This window comes from Choloepus didactylus, chromosome 9, assembly GCF_015220235.1.
Source record: "Choloepus didactylus isolate mChoDid1 chromosome 9, mChoDid1.pri, whole genome shotgun sequence".
Classification (NCBI taxonomy): Eukaryota; Metazoa; Chordata; class Mammalia; order Pilosa; family Megalonychidae; genus Choloepus; species Choloepus didactylus.
The window spans coordinates 92,554,438-92,581,710 of record NC_051315.1 but is presented as its reverse complement, the minus strand read 5'-3'; the positions used below and the strand labels follow the sequence as shown (position 1 = coordinate 92,581,710).

The 27,273-nt window shown below is 43.7% G+C and overlaps 2 protein-coding genes across 6 annotated transcripts in view; one reads left to right on the top strand and one right to left on the bottom strand.

Moving 5' to 3' along the window:
- LOC119544175 (aldehyde oxidase 2) overlaps positions 1–27,273 on the bottom strand; it is an 81,821-nt gene that overhangs the window by 24,491 nt on the left and 30,057 nt on the right. For 4 of the 5 annotated variants that reach the window (XM_037849365.1, XM_037849366.1, XM_037849368.1 and 1 more), the window contains exons 11-26: positions 21,854–22,005; positions 20,146–20,239; positions 17,971–18,080; positions 15,653–15,837; positions 14,746–14,929; positions 13,184–13,276; positions 11,978–12,147; positions 11,202–11,316; positions 9,944–10,066; positions 8,552–8,648; positions 7,953–8,077; positions 7,069–7,202; positions 5,093–5,180; positions 2,771–2,857; positions 2,399–2,590; positions 127–354 (exon numbers count right to left, since the gene is read on the bottom strand). In XM_037849365.1, the coding sequence (XP_037705293.1) occupies positions 127–354; positions 2,399–2,590; positions 2,771–2,857; positions 5,093–5,180; positions 7,069–7,202; positions 7,953–8,077; positions 8,552–8,648; positions 9,944–10,066; positions 11,202–11,316; positions 11,978–12,147; positions 13,184–13,276; positions 14,746–14,929; positions 15,653–15,837; positions 17,971–18,080; positions 20,146–20,239; positions 21,854–22,005 (2,177 nt within the window). The remainder of the gene's footprint in view (positions 1–126; positions 355–2,398; positions 2,591–2,770; positions 2,858–5,092; positions 5,181–7,068; positions 7,203–7,952; positions 8,078–8,551; positions 8,649–9,943; positions 10,067–11,201; positions 11,317–11,977; positions 12,148–13,183; positions 13,277–14,745; positions 14,930–15,652; positions 15,838–17,970; positions 18,081–20,145; positions 20,240–21,853; positions 22,006–27,273) is intronic. The other variant, XM_037849367.1, reaches the window with a different exon arrangement.
- LOC119544503 (eukaryotic translation initiation factor 1-like) lies at positions 25,077–25,400 on the top strand. Its single transcript, XM_037849984.1, has one exon. The coding sequence runs from the start codon at positions 25,077–25,079 to the stop codon at positions 25,398–25,400; it is 324 nt and encodes a 107-aa protein (XP_037705912.1).

Genomic DNA, 27,273 nt, shown 5'->3' with positions numbered 1-27,273 from the left:
TGCTCCGGGAAAGGTGACACTTTCCCAAAGTCAACACAAGCTGATTGGGCTAGGAGGGCCTCTGACATGAAGTTTACTTATCTTATATAGTTTCCCAGTAATGGTGGGGGGGGAAAGGAGTCTTACTTGATGGTAACTTGTTGCAGCAAAACCAACTGAAAACTTCATGGGGATAATAGCAATGCCTTTTTTCTTCCAATAATTCTTCTTATTAAACTCTTCCACTTGCTTTCTTCTGCTATGAAAGGACGACTTGTCCAGACATTCATTCCAACATCGTATCAGAGTCTCAGGGTTGAATGCTTGTTTGTAGATGGTTTTATCCACTGTTTTGTACATGTTTTTCTCCCTAATCTGAAAGGGGAGGGAAATCTAGTCAATAGATTTGGTAAAACAGAAATTCATTGCAAAATAGAGATTGGAAAACGTTTTCCACTAATGTACAAACTTTAATGAGGAGGAAGGCAGAGGCCATTTCTTCTTCTTTCTTGTACAGCATGTGCTTTTGCAAAAGTAATTGTGAGATATTTTTCATTTCTTCTTCACTGCACTAATCAGAGTCTCTTCCCCCTGGAAGTGGAGGGTGGGGGTGACTGGTCTGTGAGGAGGGGGGCATGAAGGGACCTAGGGAGGCAGAGTTTTCTTCTTTTCCTCTAAGTTTCAGGGGATGGAGCAGAGCTGGGAGACAGTACATGTCTATACTCAAGCAAGGATTTATTGTCACAACTAAAGATTTGTTCTGCTAGAGAGAAATAGCGTTGCAGGTAATAACCAACAGCAGATCTTCTCCAAGCCTTCCAATTGCCTTTGGAATGTGTGGTTACATCTTTTAAAAAATTTATTTGAAGATAAGTGTGCCTTACTTCGTGGAAGCTAGCAACACTTGAAAACGAATAATGAAAGCCAACTGAGATAGGACTTAGGAGTTTTTCATTATCCCTTTCTTACTCTAATAACAATAAAAGAATTACTATTAGCAACAATATTGGTATAATACTATCCAGTTTATAATTGTTTAATGAATATTACCTCATTTGATTCTTGCAGGAACTCTGTGTGTGTGGGGTCATATTGTCCCCATTTTATAAATAAGGAAACTGAGCCAGACAGAGGTTGACTTTCTTTGTTCATGATGTTACTTACACTTGCCGAGATGACCTTTCCCCATCTTTGCTGATCATTCTTCAAGGCCTATCTTAAGTGTCATCATCTCTAAAGTTCTTCCTGATCTCCCTTTCCCCTGCTAATAGGATGTATTCCTCCTTTGTACCCCTGGAACACTTTATGTGACTTTTCTTAGGATAACTATTGACTTCCTTTTATAATATTTCCATATTCTCTTGAGTGTAGGAAACACCCTGACAATCACAAATCACAAACCTGGTGGTCCTCCCTGTGGAACTGAGGGATAAAGAATTGGAGAGACAGTAAATAGAGTGTCCTTGCAGAAGCAGAGGGTCTATAGTGGCAAAATAGGGGACAGAAGTGGCAAAAGTCAGCTGGGGTCTGATTGGAATGTATGGGGAGTGGAAGAGTGTTGACAATGATGTCAGTCGCCAGAGGCTGCCTCTTTCTGGTCTTGTACACTGTACAGCTGTGGGGCTTGTAGTATATAGCACAAAACAATATTTTTGGAGAACAGTTTGGCAGTCTTTCAAAAGTTTTCAAGCCCACTGGCAATTCCATTTCTGTAACTTTATCTTACACATATACTTACACAACAGGGCAAAGACATACCCTTGGCACATATGTAGTAAAATATTTATTGCAGCATCATTTTAATAGGCAAAAATGGGTAAACACCTGAATATGTATCAATAATGGTGTAGTTAATAAGTTTCAGTACATCTGTATTACATAATACATGAAAAAGAATGATGTGGATCATTTTACTAAAATGGAAAGAAGGCCACCGCCTATAGTCAAGCAGAATAATATGTATTTCATGGTTCTATTTTAGTCACTAACTAAATATGTGCATATGTGTTTATATGTCAATTTTTACATATGAGTATATGAATACAAATGGGTAGATACTCAGAAAAAGGTCTAGAACAATAAACAGTGAGCAGTTAATAATGGTTACCCTTGACCAGTGGGGATTGGGGGGGATTAAAAAGGGAATTTTCCCTTTTTACTTTAATTATTTCAGTATTGCTTGAATTTTAAAAAGAGTATTTTTTTATAAATTTAAAAAGGAAAGAAAAAGAAAAAACTTTGTTTAAGGGAGGGGGTAAGATGGAGGGAGGTGAGTTCTTTTAGGTGGTGCTTAATTTATCATGAATTCTGAGCGAGGGCAAGTTGCGGGATTCTTCTAGTGTGCACAGATCACAGTAGCTGGTCCGTCACCTCATCTGATTCCTCAGTGACCTTGGTTATGACCTTGTTTACACTTTACCTTTTCTGGCGGAAGGCCACATTTGGCTGCCACAGCTGTGATGCAAGATTCCGTTACCAGGGTTCCTTGTGGAAAGCCAAATCCACGAAATGCTGTATTCGACGGTAAGTTTGTCATGCAGGCACGGCCCCGGAACCTGAGGTTGCGGATTTTATATGCATTTTCCAGCTTTAGTATAAGAAATTCTGTTACCTAAAGTAAAAGGAAATGTTCACATACACTGGACTACACTTTTTTTCTTTTCTCTAACAGGGTCAGAGTTGAGCCGTGGAATTTGTTCACTACTTAAGGAAACATGCTCCACAAAGACCGATCTAGAAATTTTACATTCTGTTTATGGTCAAGGATGCTGCTGGTTCCTTATGTCCGTACCTGTTCCGAGTCGTCCAGTGTGCATCCTCCGTTAAGGTAGCACTCGATATCCAGAGCTTTGATCCGCCCACTGTTCATGAATCCCACCTGTCACCAAATGACGAACATTTACTGATATGTTTATAATTTACATGCCAAGTATGAGCTATAGCCCAGTTCCACAACGGGGCAAGGTTGAAAACAGGGTCTGTTCCCCACTTGCTCTGTGGTGTACCACGCTTGGCTCTTGTCCTGTTTTCCAGGGCTTAACTGACAAAGACCACTTCGGACCTGATTTTTGCAAGCCCTTTCCTTTCAACATGTAATTTTCTGGCTCTACAGTCAGTATGGAATTCTAATGTCCTTGTTGTCTCTCAGCATATATTTTCCACCCTCTTCTTCCTTACTTTTGGGAGAATTTCCTTCATTTTGTACTGGCGTTCCTTCTAATTTAGTCTGTGGTTTTTCCCTCGCTGGGCAGTCTCTGGAATTCTTGACTGCGTTGGTGTGAGTCACAATGTATGGTGTTACGGGAAAGCCTCTGAAGTGGAGGTCTGGGATGTGGATACCCACGGCGGACTGCTCTCCTTTGACTGAGGCGAGGAAGGGGTTTGTAAATGGCTGCAGGGCATGCAAATGTGAGCTAGCGCTATTGCTACCTTTTGGGGACCCTGTAAGGCAACTTGTATTTTTCTGAAGTTGCCACTCCACTCTTACCCACCCCAACCATTTTGTCTGTTCAATCCAGATAGAAAGAAAAATTTTCACACACTGTTTTAAATTTGAGCAAAAAGGATTGGCCCTTTTCCCTTTGCCTTTCTGAAAATAAGGGAAAAACACATCTGAAGAAACCATACACTGTAGGTTATCATCATCTACTCCAAAGGAAATGTTGGATAATAAACCACAGAGCAGTTAGGAAATGTAGGAAGATCATCCACAAATTCAGAATTTTGACAAGTGCTAGGCTGAAGCTTAACCTTAGACTTTTCATGAAGAAAAAGTCATACCTTATAAGTAAGGTAGAGAAAGATTTCTTAAACTATTTAACATAAACTTTTCAAGAATTTTAGAGGAACCCATTTACACACATCTATTATCCTAATTTACAAATAGTTCTCAATAACGAAGCAAAACATTGTAGCTAATTTGAATGAGGATATATGTATATAACACATTATGTTTACTTGAAGGTGAAACTATATTTCTTTCAAAATTCAATAAAATTTGGATTTTTCACAAAGCCCATTTTACTCTTTTTAACCATATGTTATATTATTATAGTAACCAAAATATCAACAGTCTAGAACCTTCTTAAATGCTAGTTCTAAAACAATCTCACGACTATGATATAAAGCCTGATTTATAATCCAGGCCAAAACTAAAGAACTCAACCATCACCCTAACACCACCAATTGCCACAATCCTGGCAGTGTGCTTATATGTTGCTCTTGGAACTAGAAGATAATAATAGCTGTGAATATTAATATCTGAGCCTTGAAGGCAAATAAAAAGTTCAATGGGCAACTATGGCTCTTCCTTTCTAATTATAAAAATTACTAATGTCAATGGAAGTAATAACATCATGCTTTGGTATGGGAAACCACAACTTTGTAATATAGGTCATAAAATAATTTAGTAATCAAAGGCAATGACAAAACCAGATAGAAAATTTAGCTATGTGTATGCTACCAGCAGTTCCCAAATAGAGCATTGTTAGAACAATCCTAACAATTCAATCACAAATTTGAAAAGTGATATTGTTGTCAACTAGATGCCAACAAGTATTTTTAATAGTGTTTATGCTATAGTTGCATAAAAATGCAATGAACATGTTTGAAAATTTTAAAAATTATTTCACTGGTTAGTGGATTCTTTTTTCCTATCTGCAAAGACCTTCTGTGACACTTTCATAACTACTTGGTAGAAACACTAGTAAAAAATGACTTTGCAGTTAAAATGGTTAAGTTGTTTTAAACATTTCTACTGCAAAATAATATTTTAATAGATAAGGAATTTTGGCCTAACAATATTTGTAGCCTCTTTCAGTGTTTTTTGTCTTTGAGGAACCACTGATAAAAACCCTTTTTCCTCTAAGTAGTGTTTTTATCACTACTTGAAATTGTATTTTTATCCTTGATCTTCTTCATAGTTATACATTAGTATATTAAAAGATCCTCATAAAATGTTATGAGGATTTAAATCTACAGCATCCTCATTTAATTTTTTAGATGCTAAGATTATTTATTTTTAGAATTTAGCAAAATAGAAAAATAGAAAAGGACAAAACAATTAAAATGAGACAAATAAAGTATAAATTTAAATTTCATCTTTAATACTCACTTTATACTTTCCAAATAATGGGTGCCTTCCTCCAGTTATTAACATATCATCTTCACGATCAAGAACAAGACGAATGGGGTGACCCGTTCTAAGGAAAACAAATCTTAGCTTCTTCATCCATCTCTCACTTATCTGCCCAATCTCTCATTTACCATCTGTCCATCCATCCATCCATCCATCCACCCATCCCATATATATTTATTGAACACATGCAATGTATTATTGGCACTGATCTGAATTGAAGTATGACTAAATTATTATTGTCTCTGTGGTCTATAATTCAGTGGTTGGAGGTCTAACAAATGGATTTAATGTCACATGCCAGTTAGTTGTTTGTTATGGCTTCAAATTTGACCTTCATGCAGGTCCAGACAATGCATGTACCACCACCTGGTTGCAGAGGAGTAATAGTGTGAGCAGATAAATGCAAACTTAACATCATCACTGGAAAAACAAGACCAAACACTTGTCCTAGGATATCTGGTTTAGCATCTTCATTTTTACCTATGAATGCCGCTATGCTGGCCTAGTGGGAGCCTCTGCCTTTCTGTATCTTGAGGGCAGAGGTTTCCAGACTTTGGAGGGCAGAAGAATCACCTGCAGCGCTGGTGAAAATGCATATTCCTGGCCTCTAGCACTCAAACTTGCATTCAATAGGTTGGGGTGGGACCCTGAATTGCATTTCCCCAAGCACTCGGTGACTCTGATGCAAGTGTCTTCAGACGAGGTTGAAACCCCACTATTTTAGGGCAGGTTTTCTGGGCCTTCCTTCCTGGTGAGAATCATTTGGAGCACTAGTTAAATGTAGTTTCTACGTCTCTCCCCTGTGATTCTGATTCAGTGAGTCTGGGATGTGAGGCAGCAATGCTGATGACCTTATGTTACTCCTATAATCAGGAAGGATTGGGAATAAGCTGTAGGATCACTTAATGCAAGGCAGCTGTGTGCTAAGACAAGCCTGTGTTTTAAGGCACTGCTTCCCTCGCTTGGCTGCGCAGCGGAATCACCGGGAGGGGTTTTGTAAAAATATTGATGCCTAGGTCAGCAAGGGGGCAGCCTGGGCGTGGGGATTTAAAAGCTCCCCAGATGATTCTAACACGCGGGCATGTTTGTGAAGTCTTAAAGGCACAGAGCCTGGAAAAAAAAGGTGGGAATAAAGTGTTTAACTGATTATCCTTTGATGGATCCTGGTGGGTGTAAGCAGAGAAGGGCTCATTATGGAAAGAACTGGAGATGGGCTTCAGATCCTGCTTTTTCCCACCTGTCTTTGCAGACTGAGACTCTTACCTGAGTGCTCTGAACTACAAAGAAGTTGACAAAAGAAGTGGGACTGGTGAACTTTGCAGGCTGTTTGGGGCTCTGACAGAATGTGGTGGAAACAGCCATAGAAAATGAACAAGCAACAGAGAAGTCAGCACTGACGTTAAACATGAATGCCGAGGGGTGAGCCCTCAGGGTTGAGGTTAGCCTGGGAGGCCTTTTTGAAGAGAATTATCTGTCCGTTGAGGAGCCAGCCCTTCCAAGATGAAGGGAGGCAGAGGATGGACAGCCGTTGTTTTCTCAACCTCTGTCTTCTTGGGGCAGAGAGCGGAAAGGAAAAGGTGTGTGTGTGGGGTGCCAGTCTTCCCCTTGGCACTCCACTTGGAGAGGTGGACTTGACCCACCCCTAAACTGGTTGCCTTCCCCTGAAGCTCAGGGATGAGCAGCCCTGGCTCTAAAGATATCAATTAATAACACTTGTTCCTTTTTATAGCATATTGACCTTTCAAAGTCCTGTGTATGTTTGACATTTGCAATAACTCTAGGAGGTGGGAGGGTGGGTATTAATATCTACATTTTATAGACAAAGACAAAGAGGAGGTTCAGCTACCCAGGCACACACAGCTGGTTATGACAGCAGCTCATGTGACTCTCAGGCCACCGACTTGCCCCTCTGCTCTGCGCATTTTACACCCTCCTCTATCTCTAACACTTACTTGAAGGTGCCCACAGCTGCAATGGCCCCGAATACAGCAGGTCTTCCAACCTTCCCTCCAAAACCTCCTCCCACTCGTTTTACGTGACAGGTGATCCTGTTGATGGGGATGCCTAATGTGGAGGAGACTGTTTTCTGTAAAAGTGAGATGATGGGAAGGTTTCACAAGAGTGAAATGGCAAAGGAGCTTTTTGTTTCCTGAAACACAGTATCACAGCAGAATTCATTCACGTCAACTGTTGGGAGAAAATTGAGACAGAGCTCTGTGAAACAGATTCAGACTATTTAGTTCATAAACATCGTTAATCTTCACAGAACAACCCTTCCAGCAGAAAAATGGTATTTTTCTAAAAGGGAAGTACTTTAAAGTCCTAGATTTCTGTTGAAGTTGTGTTCCTAGTTAAATGCCTAGACCCAAAGTCCCAAGGAGAGGAAAACCAGCCAACACCTTAACAACCTACAAAAGGAGAAGATATGTTTGCAGCTAAAACCTGGAGCACTCCGTGACTGGGGAAATGAAAATGTGCTATAAAGTGATGTGTTTACTCCAAAGGTTATCTGTCATGATTATTTTAGAGAAAAATCAAGTACAAAAACAATTGTATTATCATTCAATCACAGAGTTCATTTAAGCATGATGGAAATTAACATAGTCTTTGAACCTAAAGTGACGGTGGCTCTTTTATTTACTTGCAAAACAACAAAAAAAAAACAATAAAAAGGTTCTGGGGTCTGAGCTGCTTTCCCAATGTCCAATGCACGGATTCTCAGCTTCTGCGGGTGAAACGGCTGCCCACTGTGAGGCTGTGGGGATTGCTGCAATGGAGGGAGGAAGCCGAACTCAATCACTCTGAATTTGTCCCTTATTAGAATCCCGGACCTCACCTGCACATGGGCTGGATCCTGTGTTGACACATAAATGTCCAGTTCTCTGTCCTCTGTCTTTGGAATAACCAGTGCTCTTTGTGTTTCCATGTAAAAATGCTCCTGTCCTCCAACATGGACCTCTCCTGTTAAGCACAAGCACAGGGAGACTCCCGAGGGTGCATGCTGGTTGGAAGCTGCCATTTTTGGGAATTCAAAAGCAAATAAGATATAGAGTGACTGCCCTGGACTTGTCCTGGACAAGAAACTGCTGGACCAGGCATTTGATTTGTGGCAACCGAGGACAAGGTGTTTCAGAGACCACAGTTTTAGGTAAAAAGTTAAAATTCCAGGCTCCATTCCTTATTCTGCTCTTGACTAACCAAAACCTTAGGAATTTTTCTTCCATTTACTCTGTGCTTCCTATGCTTACCTCCAAACACACACACACACGCACACACACACCCCACACAAATTTTGGGAAGAAGAGGCATAAAAGAAATTTGGCAAAGCATTAAGAACTTAGAGGGTGGTCTTTCTGAGAGGAAATGACAGGCTCTCAATATCTGCTTCAGAACAGAATTGGGCAAAGATGCTATTAAATATCCTGAGTAGTTTACCTTCAACAATTTGATCGACTCTTTCAAATGCCTCTTCAATGTTTCCTTGTTCAAGTTTCTTTTCAGGGCAGAGGAATGAATTATGTTTTATTGCATCCTGAATGACAGGAAAAAAAGCACAAAAGTCAATTCTTCCTAATTTTTCGTCTATTGGCAGGTTTTTCTTAAACAAAAGCCAGTTAACTCCTAAAAATCACCATCAGAAATTCCCCAGGTAGGGAAGTTTATTTCCACATTTTCCCCTAGTCCCTCAAGGGGACTTTGCAAATACTTTTTAATTTTCTTCTCAAAATACTCTGAGATGTACCGGGGGGATGTACATTAACCTGTACAGAATAATAAGATCTCATTTCCTAATCTAGTTTCCATGTCGTTATGTTTTTAAAATAAACTAACCATACAGATTAAATTAGATAGTGTGCTACAGAGAATGTAAATTTTGTACCAAATAAACATGATAGAGACATTTTTAAATGTTCAAATAATGGCATTGAATTTTGGATGAACATTTAGTGCATAGTTCACTAGGGCCTTTGAACACTTTTTATTGTCTGTCCCAACCATACAGACAAGTAAACTTTTCTCAACTCAATCACTCTGAACTTGTCCCTTATTAGAATCTGCAAATCTCAGTCCACATGTGAATCTTCTATTCTAATTCCATTATCTTTGATGGAAATGCCATCTTGAATTCTATTGTCCAAAACCAGAAATGAGAGTGGGAACTTCTGTGGATTTCACTATGATAGTTCCACTGGTTTTAGACTCCACCTTGAAAGCATTATTGTTTCCGATAACCATTATCATCATCTTCCTCAAGTAACAGAACCCCCAGTTTTTAGCTGGATGTGTGGAATAAAATGGAATAAAATCTGTACATCCCAGCTCCCTTTGCAGTTAGATGTGGCCTGTGACTAGGTTCTAACCAGTGAGATGCAGGGAGGTATGTGCAACTTCTGGGAAGTGTCCTTAAAGGAGAGGCTCTGCTCTGCCTCATCCCCTTCTTGTTCCTACTGTCTGGGATGTGGATTTAATAGTCAGAGCTTCAGCAGCCATTCTGGACCCAAACGTGACCTGGAGACTGGAAACCATGCATGATGGGGAACTAGATGGAAGGAGCCTATCCTGACACGTGTAACCTCGTATAAGCCCTGGACTGATCACTTCAGACTTTTGAATGCAAAAGAGAAAGAAACTTCTATTCTGCTTTACTTCCTTCTGTTTCTTGGAGCCAAACCTAATTCCACTTCATACAAGGAATATCTTCCAGAGAAAGCTCGTTTATCCAGAGCAAGCCAATGACAAGAGAAAATTATAGCCCCAGATTAGTCTTGCACAAAGATATTTACAAAGGTACTTTTGATTCTACAGCCTTGTGGGAAAGACGTTTACCTCGATGGTGAAGATTATGGGCTCCAGATCTTCATAGGTGATCTTAACCTTTTCAGTTGCACGCTTTGCCTGTACATCTGTCTCTGCAACCACAGCACAGATAATCTGGCCCACACAAAGAACCTGTGGAAAGTGCACGCAGGGAATAGGTAGAAACTTCTGGGTGGGAGTAGGCTGAGCTCAGCCCTAACAGTGTCTAGAGTCTTAAATATCATTGTTAAGCAATAATAACCACACTGGGGTCACAATCAAACATAAGTGTTTGACCAAATATTAAAAAAAATTAAAGTGAAAAAATAATCTGATTAGTACAGATAGTCCCATTGGCCATTTTACCCAGAGAATGTCAGTCTCAGAGTGAATGTGAGATTGGTTGTGACCTTAATCTGCTGTGCCCTCCATTGAGCAAGGTTCACGTGTTACCTTTATGGTATCATTTTAGAGTTTAAAGATAAGTGTTGTTTGTACAACATGGCCCCTAAATGACAGTCGACCTCTTCATCTGGAATTCAACTAAAATAACAGTGATTTGTTCCAAGGCTAGAGAAGAAGCAGTTTGTGTTGGGCTTAGTGAGATATGATAATAGCTAACACACTGAGAGCCTTCACATGCTAAGTACTGTTCTAAGCACTTTACATGTATTACTCATCTAATCCCACAACAACACAATAAGGTGGGTGCTCTGATTAGTCCCATTTTATAGATGATGTAACCCAAGGTCACACAGCTAGTGAGTGGCAGAGCTGGACTATGAACTTGGGCAGCCTGGCTCCAAAAGGAAGTGCTCAATTAATGATTATTAATGGATTAAAGGTCTAAGATGGCAAGGGCCAACCTTATTAAAAATTGTGTGTGTGAGGCAGGTGGGAGGTGGAAGAGGGGCTCAGGAAGGGAGAGGGTTCAGTGTACATTGGAGGGAGTGGCTATGTTTTTGTACTACCCTTTCTTGATCTTTAGAAGATATATTATCCTGATTCAGATCAGCTCCCTGCATTTACTCTTCAGATAAGTGTCAATCGGGTCAAGGGTACACAGTTAGTGGCAGGACTAGGACTTGTTGCTTTTCCTTAATAAGCTCCCCTTTACTATCTTATTTCCTCCCTCCAGAAGAATAGGTCTGGATCAAGATATTAGGGGTGGAGAGAAGCTGCAAGACTTGGCACTTTTTCTTCCCAGTGGCAGAGAGAGCTGGAAGGCTGGAAGTGGTAACACGGTGATTATCTGCATATAGTCATCTGGGAAAAGCATACTCTGTACCTCATCTACTGCCAATAATTTGTCATCTTCAGCACCATTGGTGCCTGGAATGTCCTTGGCTGTTATCACATCAACCACACCAGGAACTTCAAGGGCCTCAGACAAATCAATTGATCTGAGCAAAGAGAAAATATTTAAGAAGTAGAAATCAGCAAGAATCGAAGGCCCCAAACCCCAGGGAGGGATAGCGCATGGTTGAAAATGAAAATATGCAACAACTGGTCCAGCTCAGGCCCTGACTCTTCAGAATGGCCATGCCACGGAGTGGGGTCTAGAAGGACTCTTGCTGGGGCAGGTGGTAACACTTTAGCTGCTGGGAGCACCTGAGTGTGGGGTTAGCGTGGCAGCGGCAAGAGGTGAACTTGGGAAGCTCGGGACACTGGCCAGTTACCAATCGGTAATGATGTAGCTTTTTCACTGTTTGAACACCAGTCCAGTATCAGCGCTAAGTCAGAGTCACTCCTCTGCACCACGCCTGAGGCTGTAGCAGGTGGATGAGGTTTTGTGAAGGTTATAAAGGAAGCAAGGAACCATAACCATGATTTTTGTTCTCTCTTTCATGATGGTCATTTCTGGATAGTCTCCCTTCCCCTCCTGGGGCTGATGACCTTTCCTTTGTCCTTTCCGTTTTAGGCTCTATTGGCTTAGGACATTGCAGGGAAACAGGCACGTCACTCAGAGGTAACCCATTTGTGTGCTTTTATTTTATTTTATTTATTATCATTTTTTCATAGGGGTGCTTTTAAAAGACTTTTGAAACCTCTTCATTTACTTACATTATTTTTGCATGAGCCCTGGTACTGGTCACCAAAGCCATGAAAAGTTCTTTATCCACCATCGGGAGGTCATCACAAAACATGGCTTCCCCCGTGGCGTGTTTGAGACCTGACACGTGCATGATGGGGCGGCCAACTGGATCTCGGAGAGGTTGGTGAGAATCCACACTCTACAGAGGAAGACAAGAAGCCTTTTAATTGCCCCAGAAACCTTTATTCTTCAGAAGCAGCCTGGCCCATTGCCAGCACTCTTGATTCAGGATTGAGAAATCAGCTGGCCACCCTCTGGCAACAGGACACTGGGGTAGGTCAGATGGTGAGAATGATAATTTAGTGATGCAACTAGAACAGGGAATTGTAGTTCCAGTTACGTGGGGATGCCTTAGACGGGGCCGACCTTTTTCAGTGAAAGGGCACCCCAGCTTCTGTTTTTGGCTTCTTCTTTTCCCAAGTCGTGTTCCTGTACCCCTTTCTTCTGGAATTCAGAGGCTCTCCCTGTCCTGCTTTTCCTTTCCGATGATAAATCTGATCACACATAAGGTGGTCATGCGATGAGGCCTAAAGTGATATGATTTCTGAGGGTAGAGGAGCAAAATCTAGACCCAAACATAAGCATCCACTTGAGCAGGGCCTCTTGGGGTTGGGGTGGGAGCAGATGGCGATGGAGTCCACCAAACCCCATTAAAGTGCTGTGGCTGCCCCTGCAAGCAACACACAGGCCTCACTGGGAGAGTAAGGAGTGCTATAGCAATCCTAGATAGTATCTCAGTGGTCCTTCAAGAATGGTGAGTTGTTTAGTTGTTTTGCTGATTGGAGATTAAACATTTGAAATGAGGCTGAACTTTGCTACTTCCTTGTGTCCTTCCCCCACACCTGCTCAGCTGTTCTTCTGAGTAAATATCAAATGCCCAAAGAATAGCAGTTTGAAGAGACTCCCCATTATTAGCCTGTAGATTAGTCAGATGATCAGAATACCCCAGGTTGTTTCCTCCTTGAGAACCTCTAGCAGTAGATGGGACCTGATCTTAGATTCTATTGTCTCCCTGACTTAGCCTAAACAAAAAGCCAAAGTGCTAGTAACAACTAGAAAGGCAGAAGTTAAAAAAAAAAAAAAAAAAAAAATCCCACTCTGAAAAGCTTGCTTGCATGACACAGCTATAGCTTGTCTCTTAATTTCTAGGTGTTGGTTAAATTAAAGCCACTGACCTGGTATGTTTGGACTCCCCGGGGTATTGTGACAGGGAAATCTTCTAGAGCACTTAGGAATTGCTCTGAAATTTCAGGATAACGATGGCTGTCCTGAAAGATGATTCAAAATAATAAAAACAAGCTGGTTAGTCTCTGATTAAGGTGGGTTTTGATTTACGTGAAAATGGTTTGGCTAATTATCTAAGAAGCTGCTAGGCCAAGGTAGCCAGATAACCAAAATCCACACTATTTGCTGGACTTTACCTTTTGTGAATGTTTCTTGCTTGAGGACTCTTCCACATCTTGAGGAACTAGACTGACTGGTTTGAATCTGACTCTCAAGTCACCCTGAGGAGGCACAGGCCTGCCTGGGAGCTGGCGCCGAGGAAGGAGGAGAACAAGGAGTCTTGGGCTGGATAAGCCTCTCCAGCAGGAGCGGGGATTCATTGTACACAAAAGGGCCTGATGCTGATTGTTCTTCTGAGGAACTCAGCTTGTCTGGGAGAGCAATAATAAGGATGCTTTGGCTGTCACTGAAATGTTTCAAGTGTCTTGATTCAGAAATTAATGGCAGCAAGGAGTACCCTGGTGGATGTGGTTGGTGAGGGTTTCATCTGAGTACATGAAAATCAGGTACCTTAGGGACAGTGGACTGTTGGGTGTGGTGTGGTCGGGGAACGGGGAGTACAAGGTAGCTTGAGAGCTGTAATGATGGCCAGGGGAGGGGGAGAAGTTCCCTGGAAAATCACCACTGGAGGTAAAAATGACCAGGGAAGCACTGTGTTCAGAGCAAAAGGAGCTGAAGTGCAAAAGCTACCCATAGATAAGGCAGGGTAGGGCTACCCCAGTGGCAAACTAAATGTGTGCTTAGGGTGTCAGCAAAATAAGAATGGCGGGGGGGGGGGGGAGGGTGAGGGATAGAAGGAGGAGAGGAGAGGACAGGAGGAGGAGGAGGAGGGAGGGGAGAGGGAGGGCGATGTTTGGTTTTGCTTAACTTATTCCAGAAGTTAACAATCAGAAAATCTAGAAAGAGGCTATTTAAATATTAGCATATATACACATTTTGGTCTTTTTAAAATTTAAAATTTTATTTTACACTTCATATTGAATATAAACTAGAATAGGCAAAACCAATCTATAGTGACACAAAGCAGATCAGTCCTTGCCTGGGGCTGGGGCAGGAGGGTTGAAAAGGGGCACAAAGGTACTTTTTGGGGTGATGGAACCATTCTGTACTTTGTGGTGGTGGTGACACAGGTATACACATTTATCAAAGCCCACTGAATTTAAATAGGTGTATTTTGTTATATGCATATTATACTTCAATCAAGTTGACTTTAAAAGAAAGTTGCATGGTGAGGCAGGGGCAGCATATCATATTTGTGCTCGGGGCATGCAGAAAACATTTGCAGACAGTTTGGCAGCCTGAGCCCCAGGCAGCTTTCAGGCCTGAATCCTAGACACAGGCAAGGTCTGGCCTGGACAGATGACAGGTAATGGCACAGGCTGCTCACAAAAAGAGAAGTGGGAAAGCTGCATGCTGACGGCTACAAGGAGCATCTAAAAGCCAGAGCACTTACAGGCACAGAGAAGAGCTTTACTAGCTTCTTCAGTTCCTGCAAAACTCCCAGGTAGAACTTGAAGAGGAAGCTGATGATGAGAGTCCTCTTGAATTCCACCCTCCCACCTGGAGCTGAGCCTGGGAGGGAGACTTCGTCCAGAACCAGCCTGCATGCCTCATCCAGCAGCAGCTCATTCCAGCACCTGGTGAGGTTAGGAGGCAGGATAGGAACCAGATAAAAGGCAGCCTTGATTGCATATGCTAGATATTGGATGGCAACATTTTAGAGATCACAGGGACTCCTTTTTTTTTTTTTTTTTTTTTTTTTTTTAGATTGGAAGGGAACTTGGAAATCACCTAACCAAGACCTTCAGGAAAACAGACCTGGGGAGGCTGCACCAAGGGCCCAAGGGTCACGGCAGGGTAAGGGTGGACCCTGTCCATTGCCCTATAATGTGGAACCAAGCACATTCACGAGCCAGAACATGCTAGAATCAGATATTAAACAAACAGATAATAGGGCCAATTCCATTTTGAACAGAATGGGATTCTGATCGGATGCCTTCACTCAGGGAAAAATAGAGGGTACCTGAGTGATGGGAACATTTTGTGTCACTTGGGCATTGCCCTGTATGGGTTTGCTGTCATACTGATATGCATAAGTGAACCAGGGCCAGGTGGGGGAAAAACAAACAATACCTGCTGCTTCAACTCCATCCTGGGCTGCTTTTGTTGTATGCCTTACCCAAAGAGTGGCTACCAATTAATTAAGTCAGATAAGGTTGGATTCATTTAGCAAAATTACAGGAAGAACAAGGAGTGATTTTACATCTTCCCACTGCATTACCAACACTTGCTGCAGTCAGATTTCCACTTGTCATTTTAAACGTCAAGTTTCACCTGCAGGTTGCAAGTTCGTTGCTCACCTGCCTACGAGCTGCTGGCAGGATTTATGTGCACTGATGGTGGCAGCCCCTACCCCTCCATACACGATGCTCAGCTCCTCAATGGTGTTTGTGCCTTCTTTGAAACGGACTCTCATCCCGGCGCTCACATCGGGCAAGGCGTTTTGCTGGCACTGAGCCTGTCGGAAGGCCGACACAAATTCCCACTGTGGAGACAGAAACCATTTGATGTTATTTGATACGTCGAAACTAAGAGCATGCTTTCTGCTTTTTGGTGCCACTGATTATTCACATAGTTTCAAGCTAAAGGGACACAAAAGACACATGGCATGATCAGTAGATGACTTGGCTGCTTTCTTGTTCAGAGTGAGACTGCCACCCTCCCAAAGGCCCACCCCAACGTCCTGGATCCCCAACAGGGACCACAGTGCTTCCCCTTGGGGCCCAGATGCCTCTGCACGGTGCGCTGCAAAAACATTTCCGCATGCTTTTCCATCCAGCTGCCATGCAGACACCTTTGTCCCCTGTGAGGACAGAGGAGCCCTCCGGACACAGGTGTTTTTAAAGGTGATTTGCTTAAACTGCAAGGACCCACTGCATTTCTTGGTTTGGAAACGATTACTTTTTCATTTTGTAAAGCTCAAAAAAGGAACCAAATAGAACTTTCCAACAGTGGTGGACTAGGGAAACTTGTATCAGGAGCAAGAGCCAGGAGAATTGCTGGCTGCGCCAGCTGACCCCTTGGCGTCAGCCCCTCTGCCGTACCAACGTGGGAGTCAGTGAAGATGTGTCCCTAATTGGGTGCATCCATGCAGCTCCCAAGGTTGCTCATGTTTGAGTCTGCCTCTTTTTCTGTCTCCTGCCTTTACACAGATGCACTTTTGATTGGGAAAACACTTAAACATTTCCATTCCAACGGAAACACAAATGAAGGTCATCCATGGCTGAAAACACTTAACGCAAACATAACCAAGCAGACTGATGGCTTATGATCATCTGAGTGCATGTGTGTGTGTTATGGTGCCTCTCTCTGGGAAGCATATCCTCACGGATTGTGGCACAGCTTTGGGGAAGGCACAGGAAGCAGCGATTGAGGACGGAGGACTAACTTTGTTACCGAGAAGTTAGGATTTAAGGACTGATTATGATTACTGAATCATCATATAGATATTCCTCTTTACGGTATATTAGAATAGACAGAGGGAAATACTTGAAATCTCTGTACTGTAATTCAGCTGCCTTGATCTCTGATAATGACTGTATAGCCTTTATCTTGTGCCCTTGTGTTCGTAAAACCTTGTAACTAACCTTCACTTGTACCCATTTACCCAGTTTTTTGACTTTGTAGTCTTGTGATCACTAAAGACAGCCCCTAATGTTTATTAATGAAGGGTCTTGGGTCAGCCCAAAATGAACCCACCCCAAGTCCACAGTTATCTTGATAACCAAAGCTGGATCTAACCAAAATGGGTCCATCTGACATGTGCAGTAGCTTAGACTTTAGCCTATAAGTAACCTATACCTCATTATAATACTAAAAATCACGCCTATTATCATATTAAGGCTGCCATCTTCTTACATATGTTCTGTGACTAAGCATGTAATCAATCTGTGCATGCTCAATAATTAGATCACCTCTAATTACATCATCTGGAGCCCTTGTGCTCATTATCTTAAAATCTGCCCATCTTTTAATACTATGAAACTATCAAAATTACTGTGGTTCGGGGAGACAGATTTTAGGCTGATAGGCCATCTGCTCTCCTGCTTTGCACCTAGCAATAAAACTCTTTCTCTCGTTGAAACCCCGGTGTCTCAGGAATTGGTCATTTGAGCACATCCTGCATAAACTCCACCACCTTGGTCCGGTAACACCTTCATAGCCAGCCGGGAGGCCACAATAACCAGGTAGTTGGTGTTAGCAAACATCTGGAATCCCTTGTGCTCCTGTGAATGGTTGCAGTTGGCTAGAGTGGGAGTGGGGAGGCAGAGCCCAAGCCTCCATCTCCTGTGGGTTAGGCAGAGAAGCTCCATTCCATAGCCTGAGAGCTTTAACTTCTGCCTCCCAGAATCCTCTGTGGACATGAGGGGTGTGGATGCAGGACTGCGGGCCCTTAGTGGCCCCTCCCCTTTCCAGCTGCAACAGCATCCTCAAATCCACATCCCGGAGCTGCCCACTCATGGAGGGCCTTGGTACAGGCCAGTCCACAGTGGGACAGAGAACAGGTTTTCAGTGCAGAGTTATCTTCCTTCCGTCTGTTTTCAGATTTCTAAAGAGGGCCGGACTCAGTACTGACAAAGGAAAAATCACCCTTGAAAGTGACCAGCAGATTTCTCACCTTTTGAGAGTGAGGGATATGCACAGATTCCAAGATTTCCTCTGGCTTAAGGTCTGCACTTGCCAACCCAGCAAGAAAATGCTGATTTAGAGGAATCTGCCGCTTACCTTCTGTTGAAGAAAAAGACACTGCTGGACAGTTGCAACAAGGAAAGCAAGATTTTTCTGTACTTCTAGATGTCAGTAGTGGAAAAGAAAATGCCATCTTCCTCTGCACAGAGCAATGTGGAGCTTTGAGTCTGTGCCACCCCAATGCCCATGTGGCAGTGCTCACCCCATTCCCATCCCCAGGGAAGTGCAGGGGGTAGGGAAGGGGTGAGGGCAACTTGGTGGCATTTCTTTTATTGTGACATGATAACGTGAACCAGGGTCTCTTCATGCCTCAAAGGCTGGCCAGGCATGGGCAACTTTCATTCATTCAGAGCAGAGTCTCGTTAATGAAATATAACCCATTTACTGCTTAGAATCAAGGTAAGGGTGTATTTGAAGCTAATGCAGGGTTTGTCTCTGCTATTAACAGAGTTCAAATCATTGGATTTACTTTCTGTCCTTGCTGTTGCTGCTAAACCAGATATATACGCCCTTAAAGCAAAGTGTACAATTAGCAAAACCTCCTTTTAGCCCACTGTTGCTACTTGGTGGACAGAGCTGCGCCCTTGGCTTTAAAAAGTGGTTTGTGGCTCCACAAGAGGTGCCGTGAGATCAAACCACAGCCAAGCTAATCTGACATGTGCTTAATCCTGGGCATTTAGGTGCTTAGGTTTAATCCCCGGAATTCGAGTGTAGTTGAGAAGGAGGTGAAGAGCTCCCCAAAGAGCCACCTGTTGGTCCTTGCCTGCGGGCCCTGCTGCTGGGTCAGTCAGTGGATCCCACGCCCGGGGCTGGGGCTGGGGCTGCAGCGGAGGCCTCGCTCAGGCTGGAGACGGCTTTAACAGGACCGGGAAAGCAGAGGCCTTAAGCTGAAGGTAATGGCAACTCCCTAGTAAAATAACACGGGCTCTGCATGGGGGCTGGGCTGCCCCTGCCAGCCAGGTGCCCGAGAGTCTCGGCTTCTCTCCTGGTCTTGGAGCTGAACCGTCCCTGGATGACAGGCCTGGAGGACTCAGCAAAGTGGGCGCCTCTGGCAGGTGTGAGGCCTTTCCTCTCCTCCCTCCTGGGTGGGCCTCAGACAAAGCTGAATAGAGCCCTCAGAGCTGTGGGGAAAAGCCTTTCCTTTGCCAAGTCTCCTCCCCCCACACTTCCTGAATTCCCATCCCTTAGGGACTGCCTTGTGTCAGCCAGCAAATATCTGTCTGCGGTATAATGCCTGGTCAGATGCACCCGGAAGTCTGGGTGGGGCAGAGATTGTCACTGCTCCCCGTGTAGCCCAGTGCCTGGGGCAGGGTCAGCACAGGAGGCATCAACGCATCAGGGACTGACCTGCTGGCTGAGTGGCAGGGACTGGGGGTGGGTGGTGGTGAGAAAGGGGAGAAGGGGAAGGGGCATTTTAGAGTCAGTGGCAGGCGGACAGGATGGCCCAGGGAGGCCGCCTGGATGGAGAAGAGGCAAGCACCTCCTGACCCACTGATCCCTGCTGGGTGGTTGAGCGAGTTAGAGATCCTGTGTGCAGGTATGCAGCCCAGGACCTGGCAACCAGGAAAGGGGAGGCACGAGCATTCCTGGAGCAGCCAGAGGTCAGGGCATGCTGAGCACTTCTGAGGAGATGGAGGGGCCCCAATGGAGGGCTCCTCTCAGCTGGCAATTAAAGTTCATCTCTGCTTTGCTCTTGCCTCCAGGAACCCACAGTGTCTGCAGTGCATCCTCTCCATACAAGTGGCTTCTCACCCACCAACAGGAGGGAACAGCTTGGAGGGAGCTGTGGGGAGGCCACAGGCTGTGGGTGTTGGTGGTGGGGAGGGAGAGGCCGGAAGAGGAGGAGAGGGGTGCTCACTCCAGCCTCGCCTTCACGGCAGCCTCTGCAAACCACCCCCGGTGTGCACTTGCCAAGCACAACACATGAGCTGACTGAGTGTGTGGTCCATGGGTGTGTTGCCAGAGGAAGCACCAGCCACCCCCCTGCATCAGTGTGCCTTCTTCCCGAACTCCCCATGGTGAATTGAGAGCCAGAGGCCCGGGCTCTGAACTTAAAGCAGTTCCTTAAGGAAAAAATAATAAAAGGGTGTCCAGGGTAGCTTACCTTTTGATATCAGATTGAGGGTAGTGTTGCCCACAGCCAGAATTGGGTTCAGGTCTGAATAGCAATGCCGGCTTATAATGTGTCCCCCTAAGGACTAAGGAGAGAGAGTTACAGTCTCCATTGCCCGGCCCTCGATTTCTAAACCCCATGGGCACCTGCCTAGGGCCTTCTCGTTGGCTAGTGAAACAGTCAAGAGGAGTCCTTTTCCCCTTTGCAGAGGGGTCTCAGTTTAGCCTGTCCAGGGGGTCCCCTCCTGTCAGATGCTTTGGATTGGGAATGGAAGTGATGCTGACTAATGTCACCCAGCATTTGGTGGGTTCCACACACTGCCTAACCTCTTTGCACATACTTAATCCTCATGGGAACCCAGTGAGATGATGCCGTTATCTCTGTTTTACAGATGCAGAAGAAACTGGACATGGAGAAATTATGAAATGTGACCAAGATCTCCCAGTTAGGAAGAGGCAGGACAGGGCTTCAGAGCAAGCACTGAGGCACAGCAGCCAATTTGGAACCACCCCCTGCTTGGTTTTGACACAACACCCATGACCACGGGACCAGCTGTGGAGACACCATCCTGCCTGGGGAACACGGGATCTCAGCTTTTTCGGTGGGCCTCTGCCATGTCGTAGCTCTGGGGAAATGGTATGTTTGACAGTTACCCTCTCCTCTCATTGGGAGACCTGGCTCGGATTCGATAGAGCCTGTAGTATCTCAGGACTGGTCACTCAGTTCCTCCCCACATAGTGATGGAATCTACAGGGACCCCTTATGTTGCTGTGGTCTGGGCCAGAACATCTGTGAGGACAGGGAACTCCATTTCTTTGTGGACACCTCATTGATAGTCCTTATTTCCATTGAGCTGAAACCTACCTCCCTGGAGTCTCGCCCCTTGGTCAGCTTGCTGCTCTTTGTGATCACATGTAATAAATTACATCTGTGCTTGGGAGTCTATGACATTAGAAGGCAGCTCTCACGTTCCCTCTGACTGTACCCGGGCCCACCAACTGTTCTCTTTTTGCTCTGGTTCCCACCCCTTACTCTCCTGCCACCATATGCTTGCCAGGCACCAGGGTGTCTGGCAGAGTCCTAACAGGGGGAGAGAACATTTTGGAATTACCTGAAGAGCCTTTTCAAAGAAAATATGTCTCCCTCGATCCCCCATATCTTACTTAGCGTGTGTGGGGCAGGGAAACTTGTGTATTTTGAAAACCTACCTATGTCTCTTGTGCCTTCTTCTGAGGTCGAAAATGAACAGACCTTAAAGTGAGCTCCCAGACCTAAGCAAGATTTTCCAGCTGAGGTGTGAAGTAGAGTAGAGAAGGCTACCATCCTTATTTTAGACACTATACTTCAAGTAATGCAGCCCAAGACTAAACCAAGGTTCTTTGATATCCTTATCATGAAATTAGCAAAACCATGACAAAATCCCACCTGTATGGCTACTCAGCCACTCCACCGAACTTGACTGACACTATTCTTCAAAATATTTTACTAAATAATGTTTGGTAAATATTAAATATTTATTTATTATGCCAGATGGTTCTAACTGCTACGAGCCTTTTGCATGCTGATTCGGCCAATGTAATTTCAACATTTCAGTGCGATTAAGAAATAGATGTGAAAAAAAAAAAAAAGAAAAGAAAAGAGAAAAATGTAAGACAAGAAATTGGAGCTGCGTGCCCAATGACCGGCCTAGGGAACATACCGCCATATTCCGGATCTGCTGACCTGCCAGACTCTTCAGGTGCTTCAGGAGGGCTCGGTATGTCTGAGCGTTCTCTTCTGGGAGCTGGGAAACCCTCTCAGCCAAGATGTCCTTCACCTGGGCCAGGCTGCACCCAGCACCTATTGTCAGTCCTGGAAAGCAAATTATTTCTATTGGTGACGTGGGAGGAGCTGTGAAAGTGTGTTCGTGGCTCCAGGGCCTTGGTGGTGGGCTACATGGTGGCTCTCCACCCTGGCCGCTCAGAGAATCACCAGAGAACTGAAAATGCACAGATGCCCGGTCCTCAGATCAGTTAAATCAGAATCTTTGGGTGTGGGGCATTTTAAAAGATTCCTCAGGTGATTCTCTGGTGTGGCCAGGGTTGGAAACCCCATAGCCTTCTTTGGACAAACGAGGAAATAGAAGCCTAGAAAGAGGGGATGACAGTATCCACAAGCGGTGGAGGATCTTTCTAGAACCTTCCATGATTTCCTCTTGATTGATCATGGTGAAGCTCTGCAAAGCTGTTTTGTGATTAAGGGGGATAAAACTGATGGCATTATAATAATGGTAAAGGTCTTTCAGTTCCCTAAATCATTGTCTAAACTCAGCAACCTTTTGACTGCCCCATTTTGTACCTCTGCAGGTAATCCCACAATCATTTCCAGCCAATCAGAAAACACACAGCCCATGTGAGGGGCTGCCTGAGGCTTTATCTATTTAGTTGTTGGGTGTGGGGAAGTTGGGGGTCCCTGGGGAGGGGACCAGGGAAGCCAGAGCAGTGAGGGAGCACTCAGGAGGATCTGGCAATGCTATCTGCTAACTATTAAGGAAGTAATTCAAAAGTGATTTGAGTGGGTAGACGACCACGGGAAGGGGTGGTTTTCCAACCTGGTGCATCCGTCTTTGCAGGTGCCTTTCCCGGCACCAGGGCTGGGACTTAGTGATTGGCTGGGAAATAATGTTTTACAGCCTAGCAGTCGGGAGTTTCCTTGAGGAAATTCGGGATTTGGTGGGCTTGTGTTGGCATACACTCTTCCCCCACGGAGGCCTGCGGTGTGCACAGCATAGAGGCAGGGGTGAGGCACGGAAGTGCCAGGAGCCCTCCCCCAATTTCAGGGACTCGTGAGCACAAAGCAGACAGGGATAATGGGCCATTTGAGCTGGAAGGTGAGATGCAAGCTCTGCAGCCCCAAAGTACTCCGCATGCAGACCTGGGAGAGGCCAGGACCACTGTGTCCTGGAGCGGACTCCTTGTCAAACTGCACAGAGCATACTCTCACCCATAGGACTGGCAGTCCCCAGTGCACATGGAAAATTGGTACACTGATTGGACCTCCATATGGTTTGGACTCCCATTTAGTACATAAACTAAGTTGAGGAGAACTGGCTTAAGCGTAAAAGGTGACTCAGGCACACAATCTGATGGTAGGTCAGGAAAGTGCACTCCACCAAGTTGTGGCTCTGTCAAATTATACATAAATGTTCAAATAATCCTGCATACTCTAAAAGAGCCCTATCAAGATAAGCAAGTGTCAAGAGGCCAAAAACAACAGAAAATTACAAAGCATATGAAGAAACTAGAAGATATAGATAATCTAATTGTCCAAATGAAAATCCCAGAAGAGACACAGAACCTGGAGCAATTAATCAAAGAAGTACCCACAAACATTAATATTATGGCTCAGGATATAAAGGACATGAAGAAGACCCTAGAAGAGTATAAACAAGAATTTGCAAGAGTAAATAAAAAAAAATCAGATATTCTGGAAATGAAAGCTACTGTTGATCAAATTAAAAATATTCTTGAGACACACAACACTAGATTTGAAGAGGCAGAGGACCGAATTAGCAAATTTGAAGATAGGTTGATGGAAAGTGAAAGCACAAAAGAATTAATGGTGAAAAAATTTGAAAAATTTGAAATGGATCTCAGAGAAACAATGGACAATATGAAGTGCAGAAATATAAGAATTATTGGTGTCCCAGAAGGGGAAGAAAAGAGTAAAGAGCTAGTATTTGAAGATATTGTTGGGGAAAATTTCCCAACCCTTCTAAATGACAGATCAAAGATGCCTGATGAACTCCAAATAGAATAAATCCAAATAAACCCAATCCCAGACATAACCTAATCAGATTATTGAATGCTGAAGAGAAGGAAAAAGTTCTGAAAGTAGCAAGACAGAAGCAGTTCACCACATATAAGGGAAACAATATAAGATTGAGGACTGACTATTCAGTGGGCACCATGGAGGCAAGAAGGCAGTGGTATGATATATTTAAAATTCTGAAAGGGAAAATTTCCAGCTAGGAATTCTCTACCCAGCAAAGCTCTCCTTCAAAACTGAAGGAGAGCTTAAAATTTTCACAGACAAACAAATGCTGAGAGAATTTGTTAACAAGAGACCTGCCCTACAAGAACTACTAAGGGAAGCTCTACTGGCTGAGAATAAAAGGAAGGAGAGAGGGCTGGAGAAGGCACAGAACTGAAGAGTCTTAGTAAGGGTATCTTGAAATAAAGAGAAAGACAGTAAAAATAGATCTGACAAATAAAAATCAAAAGATGGCTGATTCAAGAACAGCCTTCACAGTAATAATATTGAATGTGAATGGATTAAACTACTCAATTAAAAGATATAGATTGGCAGAATGGATTAAAAAATATGAACCGTCAATATGTCGTTTACAAGAGACTCATCTTAGACCTAATGACACAAAGAAATTGAAAGTTAAAGGATGGAAAAAAATATTCCATGCAAGCTACAGCCAAAAGAAAGCAGGGGTAGCAATACTAATTTCAGATAATACTGACTTTAAATCCAAGGATATTATAAGAGACAAAGGAGGACACTATATACTAATAAAAGGAAAATTCACCAAGAAGAAATAACAATCATAAATGTTTGTGCACCCTATCAAGGCGCTCCAAAGTATATGAGACAAATATAGGCAAAACCAAAGAGAGCAATAGATGTTTCCACAATAATTGTGGGAGACTTCAATACGACACGCTCCCCTATAGATAGATCATCTAGACAGAAGACCAATAAGGAAATTCAGAATTTAAACAAGTGATAAATGAATTAGAATTAATGGTTATATATAGAAAATTACATCCCAAATTATCAGGATCTACATTCTTCTCTAATGCTTTTGGAACTTTCTCTAGGATGGATCATACTCTGGGGCATAAAACAAGCCTCAATAAATTTAAAAAGATCGTATGTCCGCTGTCCAGAACCTCCACTCTTTCGACCCCTTTGCTGATGCAAGGAAGGGTGAAGACCTACTTCCTGCTGGGAGTGAGGATTATGTCCATATAAGAACTCAACACAGAAACGGCAGGAACACCCTTACCACTGTCCAAGCGATCGCTGATGATTATGATAAAAAGAAACTAGTGAAGGTGTTTAAGAGGAAATTTGCCTGCAATGGTACTGTAATTGAGCATCCAGAATATGGAGAAGTGATTCAGCTACAGGGTGACCAGCGCAAGAACATATGCCAGTTTCTTGTAGAGATTGGACTGGCGAAGGAGACTGGCTGACAGTTCATGGGTTTTAAGTGCTTGTGGCTTACTGAAGCGTAAGTTAGGATTTCCTTGCAATGAGTAGAAAATTTCCCTCTGTCCCTTGTCACAAGTTTAAAAACTTCACAGCTTGTATAATGTAACCATTTGGGGTCCACTTTTAACTTGGAGTAGTGTAACTCCTTCATGCAATAAATTGAAAAGAGCCATGCTGTCTAGTCTTCAAGTCCCTCATTTAAACAGAGGTCAAGCATTAGGCGCCTGGCAGTTTCCAGCCTGAAACAGCAAAAACGTGATGTTTCAGCCACGCCCAGAACCCCAAGATCACAGACAGCTATGTTTGGCCAGAAGCTCCTTGGCCCTCCCTCTGCAGAGTTCCCTGCCCTGAGAGGATGTCACCACCTGACCAGCCCTCGGTGGAGCTGAGAAAAGACGGGGTAAGGCACCACAGCAGCGGTACCACACAAAGGGAGCCTTTTGGTAGCAAAAGATCCCCTGGTGTCTCCAAGCTTCCCTCTAGTGAGGTGACAGGACATCTGGCTTGCCAACAAGTTCTTCGTTCTTTTTGACCAGGTGTAATATCCTAGTTAAGGGTTGTCCACATGAAGAGCCACCAGAATGAGAGGCCAACCTTCTATATGAGTTAAACTTTTAACAAGGGAACACATTTCAAACTGATGTGTTGGTCATGTTAGCTAGCTGTAGAGCTTGCATTTTATTAGCAAGAGCTGCCCAATGCCATGTGAAGTAAAACTGGTTTTTGGGTTTTTTCTCCCCTTCAGTTTTTTTTTTTTTTTTTTTTTAATCTTCATTTTATTGAGATATATTCACATACCACGCAGTCATACAAAACAAATCGTACCTTCGATTGTTTACAGTACCATTACATAGTGGTACATTCATCACCCAAATCAATCCCTGACACCTTCATTAGCACACACACAAAAATAACAAGAATAATAATTAGAGTGAAAAAGAGCAATTGAAGTAAAAAAGAACACTGGGTACCTTTGTCTGTTTGTTTCCTTCCCCTATTTTTCTACTCATCCATCCATAAACTAGACAAAGTGGAGTGTGGTCCTTATGGCTTTCCCAATCCCATTGTCACCCCTCATAAGCTACATTTTTATACAACTGTCTTCGAGATTCATGGGTTCTGGGTTGTAGTTTGATAGTTTCAGGTATCCACCACCAGCTACCCCAATTCTTTAGAACCTAAAAAGGGTTGTCTAAAGTGTGCATAAGAGTGCCCACCAGAGTGACCTCTCGGCTCCTTTTGGAATCTCTTTGCCACTGAAGCTTATTTCATTTCCTTTCACATCCCCCTTTTGGTCAAGAAGATGTTCTCCGTCCCACGATGCCAGGTCTACATTCCTCCCCGGGAGTCATATTCCACGTTGCCAGGGAGATTCACTCCCCTGGGTGTCTGATCCCACGTAGGGGGGAGGGCAGTGATTTCACCTTTCAAGTTGGCTTAGCCAGAGAGAGAGGGCCACATCTGAGCAACAAAGAGGCATTCGGGAGGAGGCTCTTAGGCACAACCATAGGGAGGCCTAGCCTCTCCTTTGCAGCAACCGTCTTCCCAAGGGTAAAACCTGTGGTAGAGGGCTCAACCCATCAAACCACCAGTCCCCTATGTCTGTGGTCATGTTAGCAACCATGGGGGTGGGGTAGGCAAATACCCCTGCATTCTCCACAGGCTCCTCAAGGGGGCACTACATCTTTTTTTTTCCTTGTTTTTCTTTTTTTTTTTTTTTTTAACTTTCCCTTCTTTTTTAAATCAACTGTATGAAAAAAAAGTTAAAAAGAAAACAAACATACAATAAAAGAACATTTCAAAGAGACCATAACAAGGGAGTAAGAAAAAGACAACTAACCTAAGATAACTGCT